Source organism: Balaenoptera borealis (assembly GCF_965194805.1).
Source record: "Balaenoptera borealis genome assembly, chromosome: 7".
In the NCBI taxonomy this organism is placed as follows: Eukaryota; Metazoa; Chordata; class Mammalia; order Artiodactyla; family Balaenopteridae; genus Balaenoptera; species Balaenoptera borealis.
Genome location: NC_138864.1, coordinates 60236621 through 60261701, shown reverse-complemented (window position 1 = coordinate 60261701; position 25081 = coordinate 60236621). Strand labels below are relative to the sequence as shown.

General features: G+C 37.8%; 2 protein-coding genes across 2 annotated transcripts in view; one reads left to right on the top strand and one right to left on the bottom strand.

The window, feature by feature from the left end:
• Positions 1-7788, top strand: part of LRRC72 (leucine rich repeat containing 72) — a gene marked incomplete at its 5' end in the record, with an annotated part of 70384 nt that extends 62596 nt beyond the window's left edge. Inside the window, one exon of the mRNA XM_082400402.1 lies at positions 653-7788. Within this exon, the coding sequence (XP_082256528.1) occupies positions 653-818 (166 nt within the window). The 3' untranslated portion in view covers positions 819-7788. The remainder of the gene's footprint in view (positions 1-652) is intronic.
• A 561-nt stretch (positions 7789-8349) lies between these two features.
• The window catches only part of ANKMY2 (ankyrin repeat and MYND domain containing 2), a 34665-nt gene continuing 17933 nt past the window's right edge, over positions 8350-25081 (bottom strand). The window contains exons 5-10 of the mRNA XM_082398511.1: positions 21502-21662; positions 17222-17436; positions 16294-16429; positions 12042-12170; positions 10945-11074; positions 8350-9131 (exon numbers count right to left, since the gene is read on the bottom strand). Of these exons, the coding sequence (XP_082254637.1) occupies positions 8947-9131; positions 10945-11074; positions 12042-12170; positions 16294-16429; positions 17222-17436; positions 21502-21662 (956 nt within the window). The 3' untranslated portion in view covers positions 8350-8946. The remainder of the gene's footprint in view (positions 9132-10944; positions 11075-12041; positions 12171-16293; positions 16430-17221; positions 17437-21501; positions 21663-25081) is intronic.

Genomic DNA, 25081 nt, shown 5'->3' with positions numbered 1-25081 from the left:
TTATAAATGAAGGTCTTTACTTCTTTGTTTACTGTTCCCCTAAATATGTTCAGTGAGAGCAATTATTAACATTTTATATTCACTGGAATTTATATTTTCAAAAGAAATAGTTCATAAAACTATGAAAAACATTAAATTTATGAATATTGATGAATTTTAAAGTCATCATTCTTTTTTAATATTGCACTTATGAATTTTTTCTTTGGATTCAGTCTTGAAAAACAGTATCTCCAAGCACTTTTGCAAAATATAGTATAATGTAGAGTTATAATAATAATTAACTATTATTAATAATAATTATAATTAAAAGTTATAATAACTTTTCAATAAAATGTACATAAGATACTAATATGCATATGATATCTACATAAATATTTTAATCATTTCATTTAACCACTGATTTGAAACATGAATGCTTGAATATGTGAGACCTATTATAGCTGATCCCAAATATGTTCACTCTATTTTAAAAATAAACAATATATACAATAAAAATGGTGTTACTTGTCCTGAAAGTCATTTGTCAGTAGGGCCCAAAACTTATTTGTCAGTGGTACTACACTACAGATAAACGAAAAATATGGTACTGATTCACTTAAATTAAACATTGGTCTAACTGATTTTTTTTCTGACATAATTGCCATTTTTTCAGAACTATGTTTGATGACCCAGAAGATGCTGTTTTTGTAAGGTCCATGAAGCGATCGGCAATGGCTATTACCTCTCTGAACTGGGACACAGTTCCAACACGAGAGGAAAAATACCGTGAAGAGAAAGACACAGGACCTGCCCAAATGCTCACAGTTACATTGAGATAATCCTTGGGGTTTCTAGAAATCCTAGTAGTTTTCAGTTATATATTAAACTTTTCTGTGATTAGCATATTATATATTTATTGTGCTATTATTTGAAACGTTTGAATGTAAACAGAAACACCAAGGAAAAATAATTCCTACGTTTTATCTTAAGTTTCTTTTATTTATTTATTTATTTATTTATTTTATTTATGGCTGTGTTGGGTCTTCGTTTCTGTGCGAGGGCTTTCTCTAGTTGCGGCAAGTGGGGGCCACTCTTCATCGCGGTGCGCGGGCCTCTCACTATTGCGGCCTCTCTTGTTGCGGAGCACAGGCTCCAGACGCGCAGGCTCAGCAATTGTGGTTCACGGACCTAGTCGCTCCGTGGCATGTGGGATCTTCCCAGACCAGGGCTCGAACCCGTGTCCCCTGCATTGGCAGGCAGATTCTCAACCACTGCGCCACCAGGGAAGCCCAATCTTAAGTTTCTTTTGAAGTAAAACATGTATATAGAATTGTATACAAATCATAAGTGTTTTGCTCAAAAAAATTTCAAAAAATGAAGATGTTCATGTAACAGGCATCCTAGATCAAGAAATGGAACCTCACCAGCACTCTAAAAACCTCCTTCCTGTTACCAGTCCAATGACCTATTACTCTCCACCCATCCTCCTGATTTCTAAACCATATATTTATTGTGTCTGTTTTTGAAAGGCATATAAATGGAATCATAGAAGTTGAATTATTTTTTTCTGGCTTCTTGTACTCAACATTATAAAATTGTAAAATTGTAAAATTCACCATGTTGTTGCCAACAGCAATAATTCCGTTGTCCTCATTGCTATATAGTATTCCATTGTATGACTACACCATATTGTATGACTTTCACTCTCACCTTTGGAAGCATATGCCAGTTCTGGGTGTGGGTTTATGATCTGTGGTTGGCCTACACCAAAGCACTCTGCTAGAAGAAAGAGAAAACAGAAAAGCTTTCAGCAGTTGCCTTGTGCTGAGACACAAAACTGGACACGTAAGGTAACCCAAAACGCATTGCTGATCTCCACCAGCTAAGCTAAAGCGCTAGATCTAAAGCTTATAAAAAGCAGAGGGACATTTCCCCTTACCTGATGGTGCCTAGACACTATCACACTGTACCACAGACACACGGGAGAAGTGGGGCTGAAATCAAAACAAGCAAGAGATGAAAACCCTAGAGGGAGTAGTGAACTGTCACTGAGAATCTGTGATCTCCTTCTCCCAGTGGGCACTTGTGATTCTGTGCACAGTCAGAATCTGCAAAGTCTGGTATGGTCCCTGGCAGAAGGTTGCAGCTGAGGAAAAGAAAGTTTGGTATTGATGTGGGTGAGTGGCTGATATTAAGGAAAAATGATGGTGTGTTGCTTCCAAGATTAGGTCATAGAAAGAATCAAAATCTTCTCTTCCTCTCTCTTCTTATCACTTATTCTGCAGGAAGCCAGCTGCCACATCACGAGGACACTTCCACAGTCCTCTGGAGAGATCCATGTGGTAAGGAACTGAGGCCTACTTCCAGAAGCAAATAAGGAACTAAGTCCTCTGCCAACAACCAAGTGAGTTGCAAGCCATCCTCCAGACCCAATTAACTACCTTGCAAGCAGATCTTCTAGATCCAATTTAAGCCACAGGTGACTGCAGCCCTGGCTGAAAGCTTCACAGCACCCTCCTGAGAAACCCCAAGCCAGAACCACCCCATTAAGCTGCTTCTATTTCTGGCTGCAGAAACTGTATGAGATAATGCTTATTGATGCTTCAAGCTGATAAATTTTGGGGTAATTTGCTACATAGTAATAGATTAGTAATACAATAACCCAGCCTAATCCATGGTGCTAGAAGTATTTGTTGTAAGCAAGGGTGCCTTGTGAAGCCCCTGTCAAGCTGAGAGGTGTCACAGTGCAGTCTTCAAGAGTCATACAGCAGCAGAGAGCTAGTTACTGGTCAAATAGTAGTTTCTAGGCATGCTACTACATTCATTCTAGAACTGGGAACCTGAATTGAACTCATCATGAACTGAGTGCTATTAGACCCACCAAGCAATAATGTTGGGCAGGTAAAGCAACAATCCATTTCATCATGGAAATGGTATATGTTGGCTCAGATTTAAGATGGCTCATAAACTGCATAAGCAGTATTAATTTTTAATGAGATTGCAGTAAATTGAGGATGCGATATTGTTATCTCCAGGTTAACCACTAAAAGAATAGTAAAAGAATGTGTAGTCTGATATTTTATTTTATTTTATAAATTTATTTATTTTATTTATTTATTTTTGGCTGATTTGGGTCTTCGTTGCTGCGTGCGGGCTTTCTCTAGTTGTGGCGAGCGGGGGCTACTCTTCGTTGTGGTGCGCGGGCTTCTCATTGCAGTGGCTTCTCTTGTTGCGGAGGATGGGCTCTAAGCACGCGGGCTTCAGTAGTTGTGGCACACGGGCTTCAGTAGTTGTGGCACGCAGGCTCAGTAGTTGTGGCTCGCGGGCTCTAGAGCGCAGGCTCAGTAGTTGTGGCGCACGGGCTTAGTTGCTCCACGGCATGTGGGATCTTCCTGGACCAGGGATCAAAGCCGTGTCCCCTGCATTGGCAGGCGGGTTCTCAACCACTGCGCCACCAGGGAAGCCCTCATATATTATTTTTAATCCCACAATCACTGAAAAGGATGAACAATTTATTCCAATTGCAAAAATATGGCTAACAAATTTTACTTAATCTCCTTTTTAGAGAACTAATGGAAATATATCTCATTTGTACGAAGAAAAAGATTTGCTTTAAAATGCACTCCTCAATACTAGGCACTTTTTGTTCAAGAAAGAAGGGCTAGTAGTGGCCATGATTGGAAAACATTATATTAAATACCATTTACAGAAAAGCACAAAACAGAAGACATGATCCTTACTTAAGTAGTCTAAAACTCTACCAAAATGGAACACACAATTGAGAGGGTGTTTTTAATTAAGTTCTTAGTTTTAAACAACAAAGACCCATTCAAATGGGCTCAAGTGAAAGCGCATTTATTTCAGGATCCATCAGATGATCTTATAGCTAAGAAACAGAAAACGCTGATGCATAGATTTGTGGAGGGTTGTGGTTACAAGCTGAGGCTCTGGAATCAGACACATCTAGCTTAGCTCTTCCACTTACCAGTTATGTTACTTGGACAAGTTAGTTAATCTCTAGGCTTTGATTTCCTCTTATTTAAAATAATAATAATAGTTACTTCACAGAGTCTCAAGGATTAAGTTAGATCATGTATGTAACATGTTAGGTAGAGTGGCTTTCTCAAAGAAAGTGCTCAATGCATGTCAGCTGTTAGAGTTGACCCTTGAGCAACTTGGGTTTGAACTAGTCGGGTCCACTCATATGCAGATTTTTAAAAATAAATATGTAGCACAGTACTACATGCTCCACAGCTGGTTGAATCCACAGATGTGAAACTGACAATATGGAGGACTGATTGGGAAGTTATACTTGGATATCGAGGAGAGTGGGCACGCCTAATCTCTGCGTTGTTCAAGAGCAGTTGTGCCCCTTAGGAACTATACCTACCATTATAAACCGAATGTTTGTGTCCCCTCAAAATTTTTACATTGAAATCTAATTCCCAATGTAATAGTACTTGGAGGTAAGGTCTTGGGGAGGTAATCAGCTCATGAGGGCGGAGTCTCATGAATGGGATTAGCATGCTTCTAAGAGGCCAGAGAGGTAGCCTGCCTTTTCTGACATATGAGGACACAGCAAGGTGGCCCTCTGTAAACCAGGAGTAGGACACTCACCAAAAACTTGACCATGCTGGTACCCAGATCTCGAACTTCCAGCCTCCAGAACTGTGAGAAATAAATGTTTCCTGTTTCAACCACCCTAATCTATGGTAATTTGTTTTAGCAGCTCAAACTAGGACACCTGGTCTATTAGGGTTCTTCAGAGAAACAGAATCAATTGGGTGCATGCACATATAGAGAGAGCAAGTTATTTTAAAGAATTGCCTCATGCCATTGTGGAGGCTGGCAAGTCCAAAATTTGTAGGGCAGGCTGGTGTAGACTTGAAATTTAGGTATGATTTGATGTTTCAGTTTTGGGTCCCAAATCCACAGAGCAGGCATTTGTTTGCTGGAGCTTATTTTTGTCTGTAGTTGTTGGTGTTTCCATGTCGCTGGCTTCTTCCGCCTCAAATCTGCTATATATGAGGCAACAAGAAAACCCAGAGAAAAAAACAAAGGGTCATTGCCTGGATCCTGAGGGGCCTAGCCAATCTGCCCTCTTCTGATTGTTTTATATGTAATGTTTAGGGTTTTTAGTTTTACTTAGTACGAGGAATAAGGAAAAGTATGTCTACTCCATCTTCCCCGAAGCAGAACTGTTCAGATTTTTTTTTTTTAAATGTAGTTGAATTTGTTTCCTTTTGTGGCTTCTGAGTTTAGTGTCACATTTAGGAAGACCTTCTTCATGCCAAAGTCATTAAGAATTTTTTCATGGTTTCTTCTGGAATTGATAATTTTTTTCACATTTTAATCTTTCCATTTGGAATCATCTTGGGATTAAGTAGTTTTATGTGAGTTTATGAAATAGATAGCTACATTGCCCTGAATTGATCAATTACACAGCTACCTGATTTATTCTAGACAAATTAAGATCACCATTTAAAAAGATGCCTTTATTGATTTATAAAACTAGAACTTAGTCCTTAAAGGCCATAGAAACTAGGCTAGAGCCACCTTTTGGCGGGGGTGGGGGCAGAATCTCCTGTTTATCTGCTAAAGTAATTATTATGAGAAGAAATTTGCTTTTTCCGAAATTAAGATCTTGCTTTTCATCTATGCAAATGATGCTTTAATATCATCTTAGTTTACATAAGCATGCATTAATCTCTATACAATTTCAAGCAAATATGAGTTTTTCCAACATAAACATCAGTAAAGAGATGCAAAAACACCTTGTACTGAGCTTCTTTTCCAACCAAAATAATTATAATCTAATCCAAAACTTGATGTGCCTTTGTACTTTTTCTAAGAGCATATAAATCTCAAAAATTTTAATTTATGTGCGTTCATTTTCCTTTGTTATATTTACATATATTTAACTTTTGAAATTTGATCCCATTTGTTTTCTAGTTGTCACAAGATGTATTACTAATTCTTTGTTTCTGATTTATAGAAAGGCAGATGAGAAATTTGCCCATGTAACCAAACTCCATAAACCCAGTGTAGACTGTGTCAGAGCCCAGTGGATTCAACATTTTTCCCTCCTTTTATCCCTCTCTTGTCTGTGTCTGCTCAGTGGCTACATTCTCTCAGGTACCTCTACATGTCAGCTCTAGCAGCTCTGGAACTGAATCCCTGTAATTTATAATTGTCCCAAGGGAGAAACAAACAAACAAACAAACATCCTCCCTGTTTGGCTTCAGGAATGTAAAATTTCTGAAAAGTATTCTTATTGGTCTAGTTGTAAACCATGAGAACTGGGGGACATCTACCTCCTGCTCAAGAAGGGGACTGATTTGCTTCAGAAGCAGGGGAGATGATCCTGAGAAGATAAAAACACTGCAAGAACATCTACTTTAAGAATTTCTATTAAGTTTAATATCCAATAATATTAAAACTCAAGTAAACGCATATATATCATGGATGACTAAAATCTCTCATCTTTTTAAGAGCCTAGGGATTATCTACCACATCCTGTAAAATAATGGCTTGTCTTCAGAGCTCTATTATTATCTTACATCTGCAGAGAAACTACAGTGATGGTAACATATTAAGAGTGTACAATGTTGTAGTCAAAACTGCAGACCTTGTTGAGTTCCAGTTCTGTACTTTTGGATACATTAGTGGACCTCTTTAGACTTTAACCTCCTTATCTGTATTATGGGGATAAAAATAAAGTCTACTTCATGGGGTTGTTGTGAATATTAAACAAGATAACTTCAGGGATACAGTAACTTTCTGTGGTAGCTATTATTACCACCTATTGGATCAAAAAGCAGAATCCAATTTCCTAATAAACCCACTGGCTAATTTAATATTCTATTATATCTGCTCTAAGTATAAGACATATTGGAATAGTAAGGCTATTCTTATCCTTTAGGTCCTATTTTTGTTTGAGAAAAGTTTCTTGATAGCATATCGAAAAACAAAACAAAACAAAAAAACGGGTAACACCTGTTTTGATGGTGTTATAATGGAAACAACTATTTTTGGTTATTTATGACAAAGGAAGGGAGTATAATGAGAACCAACCTCATTTCTCTTAAACCCCATTTTCTGACCACCCCTTTCTTGAAATACATCCATGGAAATTTTGATATTGACATGGCTTATATCTAAAGTTCTCTTTGTCCAATTGGAAAGTTACTATTAATGCCAGTTGTAGCTGTGTTAGAGTTCTGATTCATATTAGCATTCATTTCAATGAAGGGAAAATTACCTCTACATTGCCTCATCTCTTGACTTTCCTATTCCCTTCTGCTTTTTCATAACCTTCCATGCTATCCAAAGACAGGGACCACGATGATACCACACACCCAGAAAATAATTAGAATCAGGGAACTCAGGTTAAAAAACATACTTTTGGAAGAGGAAGGCCTGGGAGGACTATTTTTCTGGTCAAAGATAAATGTTTATCAGCGTGTAGATTGAGGTACCTTGATGAGTGAAGGGAGGCTTGTCATGATTGACAACTTCAGGTGAAATCTGCCTGCAGAATTCCTACTCACTTAACACTTAACAGTGATTTACTCCCATGAAGTCTTCCTAGAGCAGCATGGTACAGGGTGTGCAGAAGATGTATGTGTTGGGACTGGGAGAAAAGTGAGTGTAAGGAAGAGGAAAAGCAGCAAGACAGAAAAATCTAATCAGTGAAGTGAGGCGAGAATTCTAGTCATTTTGATTTGCAATTGTGAATATTAAAATAATTATTCTGTGTTCTCCAGTATTTGCTAAGTTTCCTAAAATGTTTTAAGTTCTCTAGTATTTCTTTAATATTTGCCACCCCCGACAGCAAAAAACTATGAAACAAGATGTGAGGTGGCTATATCAGTAGGCACAATTTATTTTACAAATCAACACAAGAAACTTTGAAACACAGCACTATCTTCAGATCTCATACTCTAGCTTTATTTAAATACTCAGACACTAAAAACTGATGCCAGGACAGTCTATAAGTGACAGTTACAAATCAGTTTGTGGACAGGAAAAGCCACATGAAAAGCTTACAGGAAGGTAAAAGCCTTTCAAGTGGAAAATGGCACATGAATTAGTTTTATAATAATTGTGGACACAGTATGTTTAGCCTTTGTTTAACTGACAATTTCGTCAAACATCCTTTTAAATGCACATGCTGAGATAACTGTGGCTATGCCTTAGTTCCTCCTGGGGATTTGACATTTCTGAAGGTACAAAGACTGTAGATAAAACACCACTGCAGGAACTATATAAAGTTCAGGCTGCTCAGGATAAATTCTATAGAAAAACTACAATTAGCTGAACTATGGCAAAGATCCTTTAACATGTAGCTTTTCTTCATTTCATTACATCTTTTTAACATCTTTATTGGAGTATAACTGCTTTACAATGATGTGTTAGTTTCTGCTTTATAACAAAGTGAATCAGCTCTACATATACACATATCCCCATATCTTCATTGCACCTTAATAAGTAGAACTTCACTATTGTCAATGCTATTTATATGCATTTTATTTACATATAAGTTATGATTCTTTTAACTACCCATCTCTATGGCTATAAAATTTTTCTTTCCTGAAAATCTCCTCTCTCCTACAACTGTTCTGCTTGCCTCTTTGTTCCCTAAAGCCTATATTTCTTCTTTAAAAGGTGATTTATTTTCCTTTGAGAACAACTGCTGGGAAGCCTGCCTCAGAAAGGGAATAGAAATGTTTCTCCTATATTTTGAAAAAAATGTTTCTCCCTAGGAATATCTGACCAATTATTGAACAGAATCAGTAGGAAATTAGGGCTTGGCAGACAGAGATTTGCTGGAGAGCAAGTATTCTATGAAATGTGGAATCCTGCCACGGTGCCATGCAGGTGTGGAGGCAGGGAGGACACGGTCTCGTGAGTTTTCCAGCCGCCTGCCAGGGTGAGGACTGTCCACGCTGGCACTCGCTGCGGCTCTTACTCCTCGGACAGCTGTGGACCTGCAGGAGCATCCTGTAAGCATCCCAGCCCAGCATCACTCTGAAGAGATTCTCTCTCCCCTTCCACAGAATCTTTAGGATTGCAGTCCTCCTGGGAGATCCCTGTTTCAGCCTCCGGCTGCTCTTCATTAACACAGTTAGAGTTGACATCAAGTTTGCCATCTGATAAAAAGAAAAAAAAAAAAAAGAGTCATTTTGTTCCTACCGTGTGCTGGACACTCTTCTAAGTACTTTACGTGTATTCAATCATTTAATCCTCAAAACAACTATGAGGCCAAGTATTATCTCTATTATCATTCTTTTACAAATGGAGAAACTGAGAAGAGAGGGGTTTGTTAACTTGCTCATAGTTGCACAGCTAGGAAAAGAACAGAGCTGGCATTTGAACTCAGGCCTTGAAATCAGGATTGCTGACTGGCAAAATCCGCATTCGAATACAGTTTTGCCATGAGTTAGCTTGACGTCCTTGGTTAGGTAACTGCCTGTACAAGGCTGTTTCCTTATCCATAAAGTGGGGCATAATAAAGCCTACCCTACATTTGTGGAGAATAAAGGTGTAGAACAGTGTGGGATACGCGCTGATGTCTAACCACCAGGAGTTCCCATTCTACTGACAGTCCTCCCATATGGCTTCTCTAGTACCTGGCAACATACAGGATATTCAAGTTTGGTACCACCAGGAGTTCCCATTCTACTGACAGTCCTCCCATATGGCTTCTCTAGTACCTGGCAACATACAGGATATTCAAGTTTGGTCCACAAAAACAGGAGAACGCACAGCAGTCAGAAAGCCTGACTATGCTCTTAACAATTTATTTCTAAAAATTTAATTTTGTATGAATTCAGCTTTGTACGAATCATCTGTCCCCACTAGTAGTGTTTCTCCACCAGGTGGTAAAGTGGACACAGTCCCTTGAGGGGTGGAGATGGACGTGCTTAGTATCAGAATCACCTGGGCAGTGTTTTCAAACTATCTCTCCCCAGAATGTGCTATATATCCTCTGGGTAGCGTGGGCGGTTCTCTTCTCCAATATATGAATCATTGCTCAAGCAACTCACTGTTCCTGATGAAAATGAGTCATATACTTCAGGAGGGAGGGAGAGGAAAAATAATATGGAACTCACTGCCCTCACACTTGTAGAAATTTAATTTGTTCAAGTTAATTTGTAATTTATAGATTTACTCTGTAATTTCATCTGAAGTTTCATAGTTAAGAAATTTAAAGTCTTCCGACCATAAAATCTTTGGGTAGCCATTAGGGGAAATTTAATTATTATTCAAAGACCTTAAAATCCTTTGTGAGCAAAATATAAGTAACAACTCATTAAGAGTACATGGTTCCAGGGCAGTCTCATGAATCATAAAGTAGAATGTGGAATAAACGACATTCCTCAGAATTTATTTTATTTATTTAGTTTTGGCTGCATTGGGTCGTCGTTGCTCCGCGCGGGCTTTCTCTAGTTGTGGCAAGCGGGGGCTACTCTTCGTTGCAGTGTGTGGGCTTCTCATTGCGGTGGCTTCTCTTGTTGTGGAGCACAGGCTCTAGGTGCACGGGCTCAGTAGTTGTGGCACACGGGCTCAGTAGCTGTGGCTCGTGGGCTCTAGAGCACAGGCTCAGTAGTTGTGGCCCACGGGCTTAGCTGCTCCGCGGCATGTGGTATCTTCCTGGACCAGGGCACGAACCCATGTCCCCTGCACTGGCAGGCAGATTCCTAACCACTGTGCCACCAGGGAAGTCCCATCCTCAGAATTTTATGTCTTTCATTTTCTAGTGATAGCTAGGCTGACTACAGTCTTGTACATTATCCCGGGGACTCAAAACAGGGATACATTTAAGCGTGATCCTTATGTTGGTTAACCCCAAGCTTCCTTGGTCCCCTGAGAAGACTCAGTTCCTGTGTGTCCTGTGTTAATATCATTGATCCTTCCTTTCCCCACTGACCAACAGTATGATCTTGGTTTTTATACACTTACTGTTCTCCTCTTCACTCTTTTCTTTGGCAGCTTCCAACTGTTGCTTCTCATAAATGTCCTTGAGATTCTTACAGATTTTCTTATGTGCAAACCAATGTGTTTTCTGGCAGGTTTGATCGCAATATATTACCTGAAGGCAATTGTACGTTTATTTTAAAGAGGTGTAATCGCATAATTTTTCAATTATGACATTCAACCAAGTACTGTGCTGTAAAAACGTTAACTTTTCTATGCCCCAGCCAACCCCAGACATGAGAGAAAAAATAAATGATTGTTGTTTTAAGTAAAATATTTTAGAGTGTTTTTACATGTGGCAATAGTTAATCAATATAGATGGTCACATTTAATTCTCTCAACTCTAGCCTGATTTCACACATAAGGAAACTGAGGCTCAGAGAAGTAGGTAATTAAAGGAAATGAAACTGGAGAAGTAGGTTATAGCAGAATATGATAGGTTACAGAAGAATATGCTGAAGAATTTCAACCTTAAAAAACAAGAGGAAATTAACATAATCTATAGGGTAAAGTGAATGTACAGACGCATGCATGTGGGTGACATTTGTATGTGAGAAGAAGAAGCCATTCAGATATGCCCTTTATAAAGATAATTCTGACAGAAGTGGGCAGTAAACCAGAAAGCTTAAAGATTGGTGACAGTCAGAAGGGAGTTGTAGTTTTACAAGGAAGAGTTGATGAAGAGATTGTAGTTAAAGTCAACATCAGAAGACTTAAGACTGCATATTTAGAATTGTTCCATTGTAGGTTCTCATATCTGCACCAGTCTCAGTCCCCTATGGATAATTTTTCTCATATTGATTCATTCATTCATATTCTTTCCTTTTTGGGGGTAGTCAGCATAGAAGCTGGGCAGCCTGGGAGTTTGACAGAAGATAGAGAGGGCACAGAACTACATTTATCCTGTAGTTCTCTTCCAAAATTATTTTAAAATATTAGATGCAATACTTTATATCTAATGGATTAGAATTTATTAGAAAACAGACGTCAACTATTATATTTACAGAATGTTAAAACTCAATTATCAATTTGGATGAAATCTAAACCAGATGTCAATGAACTTAAAAGAACTTCATTCTTACCATTTTGCACACTGAGCATCTTTTACTTGCTCCTTTTTCTCCACAGGTAGTGCAAAATTCAACATCCACAAAACCCACCTGACCAGTGATGGCTTGGGTAAGTACAGAGAATGCAGTGGGATCAGAACCCTACAGTGGGTTAGAAGAGGAGGAAAAACACCTCTGAAATCACTGTTGAAAGACTACAGAGAAGACACATCAAGAACAAGAGACAAAATTATTAAGGCAAGAGACTGCCTTATGACAAACTATGACAAAATGATAAATGCCTTTCTGAGTACACCTTTTTCTATACAAAGTACACGGCAGGTAAGTCATGGATCCAAATATTCAGAGAGAAAAAAATTGGCCCTATTCTAGAATAAAAGTATTTTTTCAATTAGTATTATTCAGTAAGCACACAAAGATTTCAGATATATGACAATGAGCTCAGAGTGGAATTTCCTTCTGAGAATTAAGACAATATACATATTCTGAGGGACAATTTATAGGGTACATCACAAATGTTCATCTTAATTCTTAAAAGTTTAGTGCAATTTAAGTGTTTTAAAGACTTTAAACTATTTACTTGATGCTGGTCTGCAATTCTAATAGTTAAAAATTATCACCTTTATTACTGAAATGTTCCAAACACTTAAAATTAAAAAGACATAGATGTGATTGCATTAGGGTATTAAGAAAAACCAAAAATATGAAAGTTATCATATGGCTACTGAAAATCAGAATGGCTTGCTAAAGAGGATTTATGAAATTTTTTTACATGGGAAATTATAAGGGCAAATATTTATCTGCCTGGGATAATGCTATTAAGACCTATTTGAATGTTTATCTGCCTAGCATAATACTATTAAGACCTATTTAGAGCAATTACAGGGTATGGAGCTGTCTTACCTACTCAAAACAGTTCTTGTTTCTGAGTTTTTCAAATTTGCTTCTTTATTCCCAACTAAATTTTTGCCAATTTTCATAATTTAAATTTTCATTTGCATTTGCCTTTTCTTCCTAAGTTCATTTGTTTTAATATTATCTTACCAATTGTACACAACAGAGCTTTACAAATACCACCTTGGAACATTGTTTTACACTGTACTCATTTTGAAAACCGCCTTACTCCTCCTGAAAACAAATGATGACTGAATTTCCTTTCACATTCAAGGGCTGAGAATTCTCTTTTGGAATGAAGATAGTATAACAGTGAGAAAAAAATAGTGAAATGAAACCTCAGATACTAGATATAAGTTAATAATTTCATAAGGAATGAATGTCTATGGCAGTTGTGCTCATAAGAGAACTTGTTAAAAATTCAGATTGATCTATACTTTCTAAATTAGAATCTCTAAGGATGTGGTCCATGTACCTGCATTATTACAGGTAATTCTGAAACATACTAAAAGTTTGAGAATTACTGGTACTTAAATGTTACAATGAACACTTACTAATCTATAAAATTATTCTGCCTCGAAAGTAGAGTATTTGATCAGACAGCAGTCTGGCCCACAGAGTATGATATATTCAACAGATTTTACAACAATTACACGTTTTTTTTTTTTTGTAAAAGTGACTGAGACATGTTCAAAATCTCCCCCACAATAGGACTTTTGTGGGAGTCAGAAAACAATGACATTCTCACAGACGTAACCGGAGGTAAAACTAAAGGATTTTTTGCTAGAAGTATGGCTGTTAATGTGAACTATTGCTTCAGAAAAAAATTGACGGTACAGTAGAGTAACCACATGAAATCTTTCTTGTCACAGTTGAATGACAAGAATTCTTTCTTGCTGTGCAAAATCTTGTCATCTACTTTGTTAAATAAGAATCTGTGTAGGCACCAGAGCTCCGCCTATAGAAGATAGTCAGCCTAAAAACAAACAGGATGCTTTATTCAATGTATTCCTATAAAATCAGAGACATTAGCTAGCCTTCCAGAAGTTAAAATATACACTGTCAACTGAGAAAGCAAAATATCTCTAACAGTATCATCTGTTACAGTGCTGGAGCAGCATTTCTTAGATGTAGGCATGCCTCACACTTCCTGCTGAATTCTGTCCCAGGTGGAAGCCAGAGTTCCCCAGTAGGCAGAGGGAATCAAAACCCCTCCATGAGGGCCCAGGCATCAGCACTGTCAGAAAGTGCCACAGGGGACCCTCGTGGCAGCCAGCTGTGAGAACCACCATGTCACGGGACAAGCTTAACACTGCTTCAGAGGCTTTTGAACTTGCAGGATACCGGAAGCCATTAGCAGTAAACAGTGGCTATCTGGGACACTCACAAGCACAAGCATTGCAGATAAATAAAGTTTTCCGGAGAGCAGAATATGTAACTCTTAAAGAACAAAAATGTTTAAAGAGAGAAATTTTTCTAAATTGCCTTAAATAAATACTATCTATTCATTGATGGCTCAGATCACTAGGATAAATATCAATCATACACTATACACTCTAACTACATTATTTTATGATACAGGGTTAAAATGGATTGTTGGGCCTTACACTGACCTGCTTTGACTTTTAAAAAAATACTCCAGGCTGCTATTTTTAGTTTTTCTGTTTTCTCCCTTGAAGGTACAATGTCAGCTACACTTGTCAGTGCTGGAAATATCCCAGAGCAGCCACTATTAATTGCTTCTCTGATAGCCATTCCCCCAACTCCTTACTAACAGAAACATAATTTTGTCAGAGCAGCAGTGTTTAGACCAGCCAAAAGCATCTCCCCAGAATACCCATTTCTCCAAAACACTCACTTCCACCTGTGCCACTAAGAGCACAGGTCAGCATGGGTTTCAGGGAGAGCTTATGTTTTCCAGCTACAGACCAATTTCCTTTTCTTGTCTGCCTAGGATAGGAATGTGAGCTTGGAGGAAGAGCATGAGATGCCTTGCAGCTCTGAGGTCATAAGCATGTGTATGATAATCTGTATGGCTAAAGAATATTGGGTGGAAAAATAGGAAAGTATTTGGGTCCCCAGTCCATTTCTGAGCTACTGTGCCAGATCTGGTCTGCCTACCTTTGGGCTTCTGAGTATATGAGAATTACTAAACCCTTATCTATTTAATTCATAATTGCCTGGAGTTTGATATGCACAGCCAAAACACATTCATAATTGATACACCACCCTCATCATAATTTGCTAACTTTAATCTTCCAAAAGCTTAAACACCAAATAGCCAAGCATATTAAAGAGCCAGGGGAAAGAATCTCTATGTGAAATCATGGAGAGCTCTCAGGAATAAATCAGTGCCTGAACTTCATGAGATCATCTTGTCTACTTGGGTCTTTCTTCTTCCGTGGCTCTGGGTCGGTTAAGTCTTAATGTATAAAGGAGCACCTGGAACCCATTTTTAGTCCTGATTTTTCAGACTGAGAATAATATAACAGCCTAGAGAAGGCAGAGAAGAACCAACATTGCCAGATGGAGGGAGGAAACCAGGGATGGGAATAGTGTCAGGATCAGTTTCTTGCCTAATAGACAAAGGCTGATAAAGGATTTGATTGAAATGCATAAAAGCATAACCGGTGTAGATAAGGTAAACTGAAACCTATTCAAAATAGGGAAGGCAGGGAGTGTCTTTCATACTACTTAAATAAATATATGACAAAAGGGCAGTAAATAATTTAAAGAATAGATAATAAAGTTAAAATTTACTTCCCATAACTGGCAAGTATAAATAGATTTTTTTTTTTTTTTTAACGTATGGAAAATTTATAAAATCAGAGGTATTAAGGTAGAACATAAGAAGCTGGGACATCCTTTGAGATTGTTTAGCAGGACACACAATGAGCCTTCTCATGACTTATCCTCTCACATCCCCTGACAGGAAACAATCAACGCAGACATTCAATTCCTACTTTCATCTAGTATGGGATTTTGTACTGGTTTTTCACACACTACACCTGAACAAGTGTGGATCTGTATTACATAGTGGATGTGTACCCACCGTTAAGGTTTCACAGAGGCATTAAAAATGTAAGTATCCACTGTAACAATCTATATTCTGACATAAGGATATACTGTTTATTAAACCATGAACCATATAAATGGAAGAAGAGGATTGAGAGAGGGGAAACGGATAAACAGAAACAGTGTTAACAGGCAAACCTATCTCCATGTTTGCTTCTGAAATTTTTCTAAAATAATAAAGAATTAAGTCTTTATTAAATAAATAAATAATGCTAAAGAGAACATGACTTTAATTGTACAAAATATGGTAATTAGGTCTTACTGATAGAGTTAACTTAGTTGCAAAGAGCCTTACAATTTCAACAGGAGCAATGCTTCGCACCAGCTGCTGGAGGAGTGTAGCTTCACAGTAAGGAAATTTTCTGATACTTTCTCTAATGATCTTTTCTTGATATATTGGAAAGCCATCAGAAGGTCGGCCTTTTAACAAGCTGAAAGATATTTTTTAAAAAGTAACTAGAGTTACTTTTTAAAGGAGTTGAATTACTAAGCATTTCCTCCCAGCTGAACCCATGAACTTTGAGTAGTTTCTTCTTTGCTGCCTAAGATTTTCATTGGGTCTTCACATCATGAGGATAGACTCAATTCAAATTGCTGCTCTACCTGCACATTAGGCTAGGCCTTATCAGGTTTAGGGGCTCAGAGATGTATTTATAAAAGTAACCCCTGACATAAAACATACTAAACACTGTTATCAGATTAGCTAGTTACTTATTACCATGTCAGTTATTTGTACAAAGAATGAAAACTCTCATTGAGTCACACCCTTCTAACTTAGTTCTCTTTTCTTAGTAAAACTATCAGAGAATTTGACCCCCAGGGGTCAGAGAACAAGGGTAACACACAGCTCTCCCGGGTACAGAAACAGAGATACATTGAGCACCATTGTGAATCCAGAGCAGCAATTATGGCATAAGCACACCTATCCTCAAATTTGGACTTGGGCTACTTTCTAGCTGTATGATTTTACACATGATATTTAACCTCTCCAAACTTCAGATTTCTCACCTATAGTTGGGGATAACAAAAGCAGTGTTGTAAAGAGTATAGAACGGAATAATCAATTTAGTTATGAGTGCCCCTGTTTCTTACAGATGAAATGTGATCTCAACATTAACATCTGCTGCTAAAATGTTTAATTTTTAAATCCATAATGAGATTTCATATAATGAAACATTATCCATTTGAGTGTACTTTATACATGACATGGGAAAAAACAGTACCTTTTGATCAGGGTGTCCAATTTATTCTCTCCGTCTTTTAAGAAGTTAATACATTTCTGAAAGATACAGCTGATGTAATGCATTTTCATAGCCAGTACTTCATTCATGTCTCTTTGCTTCATACATTTCTCACAAATCAAATCCATCACCTTGTAGCATTTATTCAGAGCTGCTTCTTCTGCCAGCAGAGGATTCTCATTTATAAGCATCACAATCTAGAAGAAATCCCAGTGAGCTTAGAAATTCCTTGAGAGATTTTCCATGTACAAATTAGGTAGTCAGTTTTGATTACCAAATAAAGTCTTTCTTATGGTCACATATTTACTGTGTTAATTTAAATTAGAATGCAAATTGCCACTGATCAAGTTGTAAAACTAATACAGAAGGACCCTGACATTATGGAATCTCTTGAATTCTGTGTATCAGTTATTGAGTGATTTGCCATCCAGCTAAACTGGGGTGTTAGTTGGCCAGTAGGAATCATGGTTTCACTATCTCTGTTAAAAGCACTTTCACTAAAGATAAGCATGGCATATTTGTACACCTTTTATATATAGAATCAACTAACAGAGCAATCGTTACTTTTAGTTAATGTTACTGAGTGTTAGGATTTCATGGCTAGGAAAACCACAATTCTCATTCGTTCTTGTTAATTATAAGGAAATGAAGATTTTTACTGACAGAAGTCTAAAAATAAAAGGTGTATTACTTACTGATTGACTACATTTCTCTTTGGAAATTTTCCTAATATGCTTCTAATCACCAATGTGAATAGGTCAAAGAGGAAAGCAAAAATAGCTTTAAAAAGGGATTCTAAGAGAGTTATCCAATCTGATGCATTATGAGTCCCACACTTCCCATATATGCCCAGATTAAGCCCAAATTTAGTGTAATAAGGAGTATTTCTTTTTTCTTTATTGGTTGTGGTAGGCTTGCATAGGACAGCTGTAAAAATCCATAATGAGATACAGTAATGTAAACATGTGTGTAACATAGGCACAGTTGTATTCTCAGAGCGGAAGTTCATTCAGTATTTGTTAACTTACGTGTTACAGTTAAATACCTGTCCCAGGTAATCTTAGGAAACAACAGGTAGCAGATTTCATGAATTAGATCCTTTTCTTTAGACATGAAGATAATTTATTAAGTAAAACCCATGCCGAGCCTCCTACTTGAAAATTTAACATATATTAAATGTTCTTGTTAAATTAAGATTTTTTACTTATTTTTGACACTACTAAATTGATATATAACCTAGTATTTTACTTAAAATATAGCACTTAATAACAAATTATTAGACTTCATGAAATAAGTATAATCAGAATCCTTATTGGTAACAACAAGTTTGCTGACAACTTTCCCTACCATAATATATATCATTAATTACCTGTTTATATTTCTGCTGTCAACTGCAATCAATGGAAGCTGTTTGCTCAATATTTTGTATACAGCATTTGTAATCAAAGGATAGGATCTAAACTTACATGTAAGAATTCTTTAAAAAATCCCAAATAGAACCCAGATTAATGATTGATTTTTTTTAAGAGACATTAGACTTTATTTATTTTATAATATACAGCAGTACACGCAATAAAAAATGATATATACCCACAGCTCAACAGTGAGCTCCCTGAAGCATTTACGTAGCTGCAAACAAAATAATAACATTTGAATTAGTTTCCTTCCTTTAATCTCAGCAGCATTATAAAATAATATATTTATTATAAAGGGAATCATTATTAATTACTGAAGAGGAATAAATCAATTCTGGGCTTAAAAATCATGTTAATAATCAAAGATAGGATCACTTGTACACATCTGTTTCCTAATCACTTAGAGACTCTGCTAAACTCTATTGTCATTTTTCCTGTGACTCTGTTTTTCTCCATTATAATGTCTGTATTCTGGGCATTAGCACAATTCCCCAAGTCCCTGTTGAAAGCAAACATCCTTATTGCTATAGCAGCCACTTAACCTCCACACAAATGTATCTGTGTTAGGTACAATGCAGCGAAAGGGTGCACTGTTGGATCGAGTGTTGTACTGTGCTTATTTTAAAAGGTCTTTGATTTGGTAGAGTGGCTATTAGTTACTTTTTTATAATAAGCCCTATGAAGACCTGTGCCAGCTTGAAAAGGGGTAAAGCAATGAAAATGGGCCACCACAAAAGCAACTGGGCAGCTTTTATCTAAAGTGTGGATAAAAGAAAGGTTTTCAAGTGAATAGACTATTTATACCTACAAAAAGCAAGGTGTGGTCTGAAGGAAGTCTCTCTTACAAGACCAAGTGCTCTAAAAAATATAATGTAGGCTATTTTAGTTTATATACCTTTACCATTTGTCTGTATAAGTATACCCCTAATCAAATTTACTCAAAATATGTGCCTTTAAAGATAATTGGAGGTACAATAATTCTTAGGATATTTAACCCTGAGAAACTAGGTTCTGTGCAAACATCAAAAATTACTCCATAGACTCAATTATCACAATAATTGAGATTATTGGGATCTCAAAGGGTGGACACAGATATAAGACAGTGAATCAGATACATACAGGAAACTTCTTCAAATCAATCAAACCCAGAATATTCTGTAATGCTCAGGCTAGAGGGGGAATGACAAGGGCCTTGTAAAACCACACACGTTCTCTACATTGAGAAATACTGTATCCCTGGGAAAAATCCTGTCTTCCCACTCCAGCTCGCTCCACTCCTAAAAGAAGAAGTGCCATGGAGAGGGAGTCAGTGTTTACAGGAGTTCTCTCTTTCCTGTGTGTGCTGGGAGGGAAAGAAAGACTGAAACAGAAGAGGCTAAATATTTTTTAGAGGTTAAATCCTAAGTCCCATAAAATCTCCACTAGAAACACAAACACCTGATTCATGACTGAATTTCCTTTTTGCCCGATTAGGGTCGTAAGTGTTGCCTCTAGCGGTTCTTTCAGAATGTTAAGTAAAACATTTGAGTTTTGAAAAATAAAAACAGAATAGATACCACTTGTCTGTTGTTTGGGAAGGGATCTGCTAGTCTGTCATCTCTCTAGATGGTCCAGAAAATTAATTTGGGTGAAGGGCCACATGAAAGGTATTTTTTGATTTGTTTGTTCCTCGAGCTTCAAAGACTATATGCAAAGGGATGTAGCAATAAAGTGATAAGATCATACAAAATTTGGAACTTGAGTGTTAGTTTTCAAAAGAGTTACTTTATGAGAGCTGTCCACTTATTTTAATGACAATCAGTATATTCCAGATTCTTTTGTAACAGACAAAGGAAATCTATTTCACTACATTAACACTTTGTATTAAGGGAAAACTTCAATTTTTGACCCAACATACTGTCTTGCTCACCAAACAGCTCTGAATTACTATCAAATCTATATAGTATGATTGAAGACATATGGTAGACATTGAAGTTTGAAAAAGGACAGCATCATTGTAGCACACATGGAGTTTTATGTGATGACTCACTGAAAAAATAATATTCATTTGGATCAATTTAAAAAAAACCAATCAGTTTATAAACAAACAAAAAGGTCATATATAAAACATGAAGAAAATAGCAGTGGAAATAGTTCACAATAGCCCCTGAAGTTTCCCAGTTAAGCCATTTGAACTTCCGGCTTGGTCTACTAAGTATGAATATCTGTGTGATTTGACTATTTACTAGAAGAAGTGTATTACTTAAATGCATCAAATACCTACTTGCATGAAAAAAAAAATGTGTTCCTTATCACATTTCAGAACATTTCCTGGAAAGATAATTAGCGTAGTAGATGCTGTTTGTTCTCCACCCAGATTCTCTTTACCAGGCCTGTGTACCAGGTCCCTGCTGCTGGATTGTTGGCTGCTGTGGGCTCCGACCTGCCTCCTTCCTCAAGGAACTTCCTTCATCCAAAGACAGCCACCTCACTTGGCACTATCTGGGAAGCTGTCCTTTCCCTCTGGGGACAGACCTCAGCCAATGACAGACTGACATATGAAAGCCTGGGTCCCTTGCCGCTCTGGAGCCATTAATGGTCCGGAGCTCACTGTGAGATGAGGTGGAAGCTAGGCTTCGGCCATCTCTCTGCCTAGCTTTTCCTCGTGCTCTAGGCTGTGTCCTTCACTTTTTTCTAGGTTTCAAATGACAGCACTCCTTCACTGTATCAAGTGAACAAGAGAGCCTATCACAAGCTTTACATCAACAAAAAGCAGCCCAAGACAATTATGATCCTATGTACTAAGAGCCGTTTAAATTCTGAAGCGATATTTGAATAGAAAGCAAATACAGTAGACGCTTATCGTACCTTGACAGGATGAAGATTTGTTGTGGTGATAATTTTGTGCAGTGGGCTTGCCAACTTTGGGGGCAGCCTCGGCTCTTTATCCAGTCCCTGGGGTTTAGTGTAATAATCCAGTTTCTCTCGAGGAAAGAAATTGTTGATTATCGTCACACAATCATGTTGACCTTTTAATAGAAAAATAGGAAATATATAATTTCATTATTCAAAATAAGACATTTTCCATTTTTTAATTATGTTACTCTGTTTTCTGAAGTAAACATGCATCAACATCTTTAATTTGTAGGAAAGCAGAGTAGAGGGGGAGGAGGAGAGGTAAAATGTTCTGGGGAACATCTATAAGCATGCTTTGTGATCAAGAAATAATCTCCTTTTAAAGACACAGAATTCACAATACATAAGAAGATTATGTGGATAACAAAAAAAAAAAAACAATGTTCAACTTAAAATTGACCCTAAATGTTTAATAAAAGTTGCTTGTAATTTAAATGTCTCTTCTTCCACCCCTACACAAATGATGTTCATTCTTCCCTAATCACATCTGGCTTTCTTTACACAGAATTTAAATTTATTCTGTATACAGTTATTAATTATCATGATAATTACTGTTCATATTGTTAAGCTAATCTCTTCCCTCCTTGAATTTGAGAAAAGCTTGGCCTCTTTGTGAAATGAATTAGAGAAAAAGCTTTTGCCCCCGTAAGCTTGGAATCCACATTACGGCTCCTCATAGATCCCTGTGCCACTTCTCTAAGCCATCTCCAGAGGTAAAAATTGTTCTAGGAAAGCAAAACCTTCCCTGGCGAAGCTGGTGGCCTGTGCTTTCCTGCTGCCTCCCCGTCCCTGGCTCCCTCGCCACTACTTCTCTGGAGCAAAAAAGTGGCCCCTCTGGGCAAGCAGGCTGTGCCTGCAGGGCACATTTGCAGGCGCAGGCTCTTCCAGAATCTCCAGAAAACAGACCTCTTCCTCCGCTCTGCCTGATAAGGGCTGAGGGACCAGCGGCGGAGAGTCCTGGGGAGTCGGCCCAGATGCCAGGGCTCCCGGAGAGGGGTCCACCCTGGGTGGCCCTTGTGGCCCCTGCCCACTTGTACACGGTCCAGGGAGCATCTGCTCGATCCTGCCAACAACAGGTGACCTGTGGGGGGATTGTATTGTGGGCCAGGTGGACCCTTGAGGTTGGCAAAGGGCTCAGCTTCCCTGAGAGTTCAAGGAGAACCCAAGAGTGGACCGGTTTCTCGCTGTGTCTCAGCAGAGGACAAAATATCTCCTGGTTTGTTGACCCTAAGACCACAGGTATAGAGAGATGGCACTTCCCTTCACTGCTCTACGACCCTGTCGGCTTTAGCTGACTGCCTAGGAGATGCAGACCCAAGGGGATCCAATCTCCAAAGACTCTTCAATGCCTCCAACAAAGGGCTTCTTCTGCGGAACATGTTCTGACAACTACAACCACACCACAACCAAACCATAACCACAACCACCAAAGAAGAAAAACTTAAATTAAGCAGATCAACTACAGTATGTAAAGAGACTTTCATGGAACACAGAAAGATTCCATTTTTAAAAGTTAATAGACAAACTGAAAGAGGTAATCCTGGTTACTACCAAGAACTAAAATAGTAATGTAGAAGATGAAGGGGATGAAATATTTCAAAACAGAGAAAAACTAGGATATAGAAATCATTATGGAAGAGATGAGAGAGCTGAAAAACAGATCCAGGAAAAAAAAGAAATGGATGGAGAATTAATAATTAAACAAATGATAAAAGAACACATCCAGGGGCTTCCCTGGTGGCGCAGTGGTTGAGAATCTGCCTGCCAATGCAGGGGACACGGGTTCAAGCCCTGGTCTGGGAAGATCCCACATGCCGCGGAGCGACTAGGCCCGTGAGCCACAATTACTGAGCCTGCGCATCTGGAGCCTGTGCTCTGCAACAAGAGAGGCCGCAATAGTGAGAGGCCCGCGCACCGCGATGAAGAGTGGCCCCCGCTTGCCGCAACAAGAGAAAGCCCTCACACAGAAATGAAGACCCAACACAGCCATAAATAAATAAATAAATAAAAGAACACATCCATGATATGAAGGGAAATTTTAGTAGTGATCACAGTATCATTTTTGGTATTTGATGTTATTCTTAAATGCGGAAACACCAGTTTCTTTTTCTTTTCTTTTTTTAAAACCAGAAATCTCCATTGTATATATCTTGAGGAGAAGTCAAACAGTAACAGGAAATATTAAAAATATGAAGTGTTCTGTTTAGAAAATGATCATTTCTACCTACATAACCTTCAAGAAGGGAGAAAAATGACAATCAAGCAAATATACGACAAGCAGGATGTAAACATGACAGCACCAAAAGTAACACAGATAATGGTGTGCAGGAATTTACAACTGTACATGAAGAAACTAAAGAAGATGAAGACAAATCGCACTGCTTTCTAAAACACATCCAGCTTCAATAAAAAGATAGAGGTTCCTGTTTAAAAAAAAAAAAAAAAAAAGGTGCTCTAAAATAGCTTCTAGAGACTTCCCTGGTGGTGCAGTGGTTAAGAATCCACCTACCGACGCAGGGGACTCGGGTTCGAGTCCTGGTCTGGGAAGATCCAACATGCCGTGGAGCAACTAAGTGCGTGCACCACAACTACTGAGCCTGTGCCCTAGAGCCCGCGAGCCACAACTACTGAGCACACGTGCCACAACTACTGAAACCCGCACACCTAGAACCCGTGCTCCGCAACGAGAGGCCACCGCAGTGAGAAGGCCACACACCACAATGAAGAGTAGCCCCCGCTCACTGAAACTAGACAGTCCGTGCGCAGCAACGAAGACCCAATGCAGCCAAAAATAAATAAATAAATAAACAAATAAATAAATTAAAAAAAATTAAAATAAAAAATAAAATAGCTTCTATATATCAAAATAGACATAGGAAGATTTGAAGGTAAAGGGATCAGAGGAAAATATAGACTTAGCTTGTAACTACATCTTCTCATCAGTCCCCCAACTAGTATACTCAGAAAAAGCCTTACTAGCAGTTGGAAATATTTGTACATAAAATACTGGCTACCTAACAATGACACTGTCGTAGGACTAGAGGTTTCTTAAAATTACACCTTTGTGAGAAGGAAAAAAATAATATTACTTTATTTTTTCCAACATTAATCTTTCTCATTTTAGGTAGTACTTAGAGGTTATTTTGATATTTTATTTTTAAAAATCTGCCAATAATTTATATTAGAGTGATATACATATATATTTAAAGTTTATCTTTATACATTTTTACTTAATTTATATTTAAATTTTATAATTTAAACTATTAAATATTTAGTTTTATGAGTTTTTAATTTATGAATTGTGAATACCTACAAATAAAATAGTACTATTAATATAGAAAATAAATGCTGGGGGTGGGGGCTGGGTGGGGACCAGTGCATCATTTTGTGCCATTATTACTATCACTGGACTTGAGTCTTCTAGGCTGAACGGGCTCACTGAGTCAGCCCTCGCAGGATTAATGAGAACATACACACAACCAGACACATGCTAGTACAATTTTTTACTATCAAGGATAAACTGAAATTGAAA